A 7,785-nucleotide genomic window follows, 5' to 3' on the forward strand; every position below is an offset into this window, starting at 1 on the left:
ACCACCAGATGCTCTACATGACCCTTCAGAAAGGTCAACTGTACCACTCAGTACATACTTTGAGCTGGCAGCTCTCTTTAAATGCAGCATTAGTTTTTTTTATGCATTCAGAACTGTATCCCACATGAGTCATCAGTCTGTGTCAGAGCCATCTTTCCCTCGGCTCAGAAAGATCATGAGGCTGGGACTTTGGGGCTCTATGTGGGTAAGCAGCCAGTGGCATTTTATGCACTGCTTCCACAGCACTTTACCGCCATCCAGTGGCACATTTTGCAAGATTAATGAGGAACGATGTATGCATGTATGTATCTATGCATGTAGGCTAAAGTAAGAACTGGATGCCTTTTTTCTTCCTTTTGAGTGCCGTATTAATCTGTAAAAACAGACTATCTTTGTTGTAAATCTAGAATAGAAAAAAAGCAAAAACACTTTATAATTAAGGCACGAACAAGCCTTACACACGCAACCTTCTTTTGTGTATAATCCCACTGTCTTCCAGCGCAAAACATAACTAAACCAAACTCCCCTGGCTCTCAGCTCACAGAGAGGCAGGCTCCATGCAGAATGTAGTGGCTCTATACTGGACACAAATAGCAGACAGATATTCATCATTGATTAGCCTGCGGCTCCTTTCGACTGGACTGGAATGCATCATAAGCACATTAGTATGAGATTATGATATCTGGCCTTGATATGTATGGAATCCGTGTGAGGCATTCTGGGAGAGGAGGAAAAAGGGGGAGACTGAGTGTCCATCTGCCAGACTGACAGTAATCGCAAGACTCTCATTCCCAGGTGGGGGAAGCTCTGGAGCCGCAGCTGTTGGAGACTGAGATTGGGATAGAAATCACAAATGGAAGAATCAGTTTCACAAAATCGGTGTATGTGTGGGATCGGGCTGAAATTAACCCGACAATCTCTCATTTTAGAAAAAGAACAGTAGAAGATACATTTGAGAATTCAAATTAAACAAAGAAGTGGCATTTGTTTGGAAATATTGTCAACTTTATTTCTTAATCAGTCAAAGAAATGAATTTTTCCTAAACTGTCTTTACAGAATAATACCATAGAAATATAACATGATTACACTTATTATATCTTGGTCCCAAAAAAGGAATGTAAAAGTAGCATTATTATGACTGGTTAATAATTATCATTATACATCTGTCGGCCTATCTCATGTTTCTGCCCTACAAAGCCAAAATGCAGTAACCACACATTCGGTCAAAATAGAGTTACCATATAAAAATGTTTTGCCTAAGAAAATATTATTACGCCATAGTACAATTTCAGAGAAAACATCATAGTTAGCAAAACTACAACCTAGAGCTGACATTGAAGCGAGCTGTTGAGCCACGGCTAAACGCTAACACTAAACTTGAATACGTTTCCCTGTGAAAATCCAACATCTTTGTAATGAAGTGTTTCCTACCATAAATGAGGCAGAAGCTGAATCCAAACACGCTGAAGAAACAAAGAAAGTATCAGCAGCTAAACTGCTGCTGCAGAAATATTTCTAGCCTTAGCTTTGCAGAGCAGCTGTAACTACTGATGCCCTTCTTGACTAGGTTTTTTCCTGCACCTTCAAACTTGCATTAAATTATAATTTTTTAACCACATGAGGGAATTTTGTGAACACAACACAGACACATCATCACCTTTCAGTTGATAGCCAGTTGTTAGCAAACAGTTGCATAATTACACACCCAGCAGGAGCAAATGTATCATTTGTCTGGAGTCACATTTTTGGCCAGCTGATGAACGTGAGTCAGATATTCACTCTGTTTGAGCTTTTTTGGTCTCTACCAACTCCTGAGGGAAGCGTCTGCCTCTTTGTCTGCTAAATGCTCCACGATGTTCACCAGCTCGTTGAAACTGTCTGTGTGGCGTTTGGTGCTGAGCGAATTGTGTAGCCTACAGTAGATTTTGAAGGCTTTTTAGCTGAAAACAGCTGCCTGCTGCGGCAGTGAAGGCATGAAATATATAATTGATCTGTTTGCTACACGGTTTGCTTCAAAACTTTAAACCTTTTTTCCTCAGTGTCATCTTTTGTAGGGCAGCATTGAGCTCTGCTGGAATTTGACTCTGGAGTTGTATTAACAGCTCTGTGTCACACATCTATGCTTCAGGGGAGTTCAGCCGTCACTTGACGTTGGCATCACTCTTTGGGGTGTGAAGCCAGCAAAGGGAAGGGGAAAGCCTCCCCTCGGGGGCCGTTTAGGTCGGACCAGACGGCTCCAGAATGGCCAGATCTTTCAAGTCACTGAGTTTTCGGGAGAAGGAGCTCAGCCTAGTGCTGAAGGAGCCTCTCTTCTGGTTGTGATCGTCCCCGCTGGTCTTCAGACAGGCACACAGACTCTTGCAGAGTCCCCCGAGACGGCCCCGGAAATGGTTTCCGATGAAGCAGTAGAGCACAGGGTTGATGGCCGAGTTGGAGAAGCCCAAGCAGAGGGTCAGAGGGGTGAGGTTGTGGATTGTCCAGTTCACCCCGCAGCTGTTCAACTCGCCATCGTTCATTAGCACGTCCAAGAAGGTCACACAGTGGAAGGGGAACCAGCAGATGAAGAATGCCAGGACCACCGCAGCTACTGTCCACAACACTCGCACCAGCCCCCTGCCCTCCAGGGGTCTGCCCCCGCTGGAGTTGGGACACACACAAGGGGTCGGGGGTCTCTCTGGTTTACTGCAGCTCTCCTTGGACCCCAGTGATTTAAAAGAGGACATGTTGCAGGGGTGCGACGGAGTCTGCATTCTTCCCTAGCCCTGTATCAGCCAACAAATGTCTACCAATAGCCCAGTAACAACAAGAGATGACAAACAGCGGCAGCAGGAAGGCCAGAGCAATCTTCATCCAGACCAGGGTCAGGTACCAGTTATGATTGGGATAGACAATCACACACGCCTCCACGCTGGACCCATCCAGGAAGAAAGTGTTCCTCAGATACAAGTTTGGGGCTGAGCAAGCACACGCAAGCACCCACACCAGGATGCACGTGAGCCTGGCACGTTTGGGGTATCGTGCACTCTGGGAGCGCAGCGGACGCACAATGGCAAGGTAGCGGTCCATGCTCATGCACGTGATGAAGAAGATTGACGCGTACAGGTTGAGGTTGAGGAGAGCTCCGCAGACTTTGCAGGCAACCTGGCCAAAGGGCCAGCTGTAGCCCCGGGAGTAGTAGACGGCCCACAGTGGGAGAGAGAGCAGGAAGAGCAGGTCAGACACACACAGGTTCAGCATAAAAGTGTTAGCCACAGTTCTCCTTGAGGCGCTCGCATTGGCCAAAACCCACACTGCCAGGGCGTTGCCTACGGTGCCCAGCACACAGATGACGCTGTAGATGGCGGGGATGACTGTGGTCATCGGTATAGGAAGCCAGTCTGTGCAGGGGAGAGCAGAGGTGTTTTGATGGATCTCTGTCCATGAATAGGGGGAGGAGGTTGAGTTGAAAAGGTAATTTGGGATTGCCATCATGGAACTCGATGTGCCCTTGCGTCACACAATTTCACTTCCCCCCTTTCAGTTTTCCCAGGTCAGCTGGAAAATAAAACAAAACAGAGGGCATTCAATATGCGGCTGCCTTTTTATGGACACAGTCATCTTTAGTTGGCGGCAGAGTTTATTAGCTGTCCCACTTGATAACTAATCACAGTGAAAATACATTACACCATTCTTGAAGTTGAGCAGTAATGAAACACATATGAAGGGGTTGTATTAATCTGGCTGCTTAATGGGTTCCTCAGAAACGTTCATTCAGTATTAATGACTGAAACAAGTTTTTGGAACATTCCCGAAAGAAAATGGGAACTTAATTTGGGTTTAAATAGGTTTACAGGAATGTTTAAAGTCCCTGAAACTGATCCTACTACGGTCCGGTGCACCAGGGGAATGCATTATTAATAACAGAAATAACAAGGAATAGAATTTAAAGTGGGCGATCAGTAGGATAACATAACTTGTTTCCAATAATTAAACAACAACTGGTAATTATGTTAAGACACTTGGAATTAGTGAAATAAACGTAAGATGTATTATCAAATTAAGATTGTGATGTTATCAAATTAAACCAGACTCAATGTATCATGTCTATCTGTTTAAAGAATGTATGTTACCTGTGAGGGATCCAGTCCAAGCAGTCAAGCGGTTTTCAATGCCTCTTTTGGCTAAAGTCCATATCTTGCTCCTCGACCCCTCTAAGAGAAATATGCACAGCTGAGTACCCCGGACCATATCATGCCTCTGTGTTTGTGTGTGTGTGTCTCCGTGTGTGTGTGGAGAAAACAGAGTGGAGGCTCTGAGAAACCAGATGAGGCTGGAGGTCTTATAGCCCCCAAGAGCCTCTTGATGATTGCACAACAGGGAAATTGCTTACGCGTCACACCTTTATCATTACGAAGGGGCTGGACAGTACCTGGACACAAGCCAGCCTGCAGAGAAAGAGAACATGAGAAGCATGCTTTCTCTGTTTTTCAATCTTTTTTTCCTCCCTCCCAGAGTCTCTTCCAGAAAAGGCCAAAACTAAGAAAATTGAGTCAAGATGTGTGTGAGTAATAGTTGTGTCTCTGGTGACTGCACACAACCACGTGTCGTACCTAACCATAATTAATAGGACACCAGTGTGTAAGGGGTGTCACACGTAAAGCCCTAACTGTCACCAGTGGGGCCTCTGACCCGAGGAGCGGTGGCTGTGTGTTAATTAGCCGAGCCTCGCACTTTGTGTCATATTCGTCCTGCCAGCGGTCACATAAGCCATGGGAAATATTTACTTTGTCTCAGCGGAAGTCAAGCCAGCCACTGGGGCAGAGGGGGGAGGCACAGTGTGGAAGATGAATGAGGAGGAGGACGAGCAGATACTGCAGGGAGTGAACGAGGAGATGAGAAGGGAAGAGGGGGAAAAAGAGGAGTGAAAAAAAGGAGAGAAAGCGGAGATTCCCTCCAGTGGTTTTTCATTAAAGCCTCTGGTGAAAGTTAATGAGGGATGCTTCGCAAAGCTCTGAGACTGATTACATCACAGCTCCTTTGATCAACGGTGTGAGCGTGCATCTCTCCCTGTGTGCACATGCGCTTTGCGTGTGCACGTGTGCGTATATATATGCTTCAATACTTGTGCAACTGGATGTGCTTAACCTCAGCCTGGCATGCATGCATCGACGCAATATGTTCGCCTCTGTTTACACGCGTGTTGCGATGCTTGTGTGCACTCTGCTCCATTGAGTATCTATCAGGATGTGACATGTTCTAATAGCCGTGGGAAAGCTGACGGTGAAGATGATGGATGAAGGCGAGAAAGAAAGCAGCAGATTTCGAAGGCCGCAAATGAAGAGCTCTGTTGTTGCCTTCTTGCAGGATATGAAAGAATTGGGAACTCGCTGTATGGCACAGAATGTGATGGTTAGGCTTTCCAAACGGAAACTTCATAATGCAGTGTTATTCCACTGGCATGCTGGGTATGCACAGTTGTTCTCACAAATACACACAGAGAGATGCCAAGGGCTAAAAACTTATGGTGTCATGCTGGCCAACAGTAATAGAAGATGACAGAAATAAAAACTGAACTATGTCTCACAGTGGTTCCAGTGTAATCCTGTGGTAGAAGTATATTTACTCAAGTACTGCACTGTACTTGTACCAATTTCTGCTACGTTATGGTTCCACTCCAAATTTCAGAGGGAAATATTGCACTTTTTACTCCACTACACTTATCTGACATGCACATTAAATTTCAACAGACAAAATATATTAACAGTTTATAAAACATGATACACCCCCATAGATGAAACTACTCAACAACAGTAGACACCTCCACCAGCTACAATACAATCCCGATTACATGTAGGCCTACCAGGGATAGTAATCCACTAATTTAATATACTGTATATAATAATATAACACTTTGAAAGAGTCTATTCTGAAAGTGTTTTTTTTCTAACACATTAAGTGCGTTTTTGGTGATAATACTTTTTATACTTACTTACTTTTAAGTAACTTGAGTAACATTTTAGTCATGCTTGCAGCAATGACACATTTAACTGAATACTATACTATAATATAATAATACCTACTTGAATATACTTGGAAAACTAATGATATTCCCGACCTCAGTTGCACTCTCTATTTACCAATAGCTAGCATGCTAACAAGATAAGCTAAGATAATGATTGCAAACATTACCTGCTGTACTTTCAACATCAGCATGTTAGCAAGAGCATGTTAGCTCGCTGGTGTTAGCATGAAGCTCACAGAGCTGTTGGCATGGCTGTAGATACAAGAGTATTTTACATGTGTGTTATTACTACGTATTTACTTATTACTGAACTAAATGAATAGACTTCTTCTTCCACCACAGCTACAGTGAAATGTATGTTACATACACATTGAGTCAACCTTACTTTCACTTGTTTTATCTCACTGCAGCTCTTGTTTGACATTCCTTGACCTTTGTCAACATTTGGAGAGACAATCTCACTTTCTTATATCTTAAGATAATCAATTGAGTTGGCTTGTAGTGCAAATGTTGAACTGTTTAACTTTCTTTGGCATTCATGGCATGTAAGAACATGTTTGTCTGCTGTCTTCTTTGGGTGTCAGATGCACAATTACTGTTTTCTTTTTCTTTCAATAACAGAACATAATACAGATTCAGTATACAGAGGATAGTATACAGATAACAAAAGAGCCACGGGAAGCCTGTATCACACGAAACAAAAATATTATAATGTGTCTCGATAGCCCTTGTGTTAGTCGAATTAGAACTAGTTTCACATTTTGCTCCACTTCCTTCAGGAAAACAACAAAATACGTTTTTATTTATTGTTAAATGAACATTTATGAATAAATTATTTTGTCGTTCAAATGTATTATTTAAAAAATGTGTATTCTTTACTTGAAACCAAACACCACATCTTCCCTTAATAATGTAAAATCTTTAAAGATTTGATCGATGGCAAATCTGCAAAAGTCTTGCCAATCTTAATGTGAGAACAATAGCAAAATACGTGTAGAACTGTTTCTAAATATTGGAGTGTGTTAATGTTTTTATTTTTTTTATTTCCGCATGCCTTAGATGCACGAATTGAGGCTTAATCATTAACAGTTTGAGTATGCGTGGGCGTGTGTGTCTGTGGGTGTTTGTCTGATGATCCAAAAGGCAGTGTCCGCACAGGCAGCAGATAAGGAGAGCAATGGAGCAGAGAGCATCAAACCTCCAGTTACATCACAACCCTAACTGGACATCAATCTCCCAGCCAATTATTCTTTCTGTTTTCCTTTTTCTCTTCTGGATTAAAAGCATGACATGTATTTACTTTTATTTTTGTTTCTTGGTTACTTTAGTTTGTCAAAAGTTCTCTCATTAACAGGATCTATACAAGTATTATATATGTGTGGATGTTGCTGCAATCAAACACAGCTGTCTTCAAAACAACAAAGGATTAATTGAAAAGTGTGTGTACATCATGTGTACACACACTGTTTCCGCTGAACAGAATGAACTGCCAACATCTGATTTGTATCTACATGCATGAGAAAAAGATTGGAAGCTATGTGCACAAGATCATGCGCACATACTGTGTACACACACTGACCTCTGCAAATAAAGAAGAGGACAATATGCACCAGTAAATATATAAGCTACTGTATTCACAAACACCCTTAAATTGCTTACATAATCGTTTTGTTTATATGTTTTGCTGATAAATGTGCTACGTGTTTATTTGACGGTGGGGTCTCCCTTGCTGGCCGGATCCTGGGAAGATAACCACCGCACAAACCATAACCATCGCAAAGTC

The 7,785-nt window shown here is 42.7% G+C and overlaps 1 protein-coding gene across 1 annotated transcript; it reads right to left on the reverse strand.

Annotated features, from left to right (window-relative positions):
- Positions 1 to 983: 983 nt before the first annotated feature.
- LOC115014586 (type-2 angiotensin II receptor-like) lies at positions 984 to 4,314 on the reverse strand. The gene is given in 3 exon segments (XM_029441571.1): positions 984 to 2,757; positions 2,759 to 3,535; positions 4,111 to 4,314. Coding segments are annotated over 2 exon segments (1,254 nt in total). The 5' UTR covers positions 3,473 to 3,535; positions 4,111 to 4,314; the 3' UTR covers positions 984 to 2,217.
- Positions 4,315 to 7,785: the final 3,471 nt, after the last annotated feature.

The sequence above is a fragment of the Cottoperca gobio genome, chromosome 10 (genome assembly GCF_900634415.1).
Source record: "Cottoperca gobio chromosome 10, fCotGob3.1, whole genome shotgun sequence".
Lineage (NCBI taxonomy): Eukaryota > Metazoa > Chordata > Actinopteri > Perciformes > Bovichtidae > Cottoperca > Cottoperca gobio.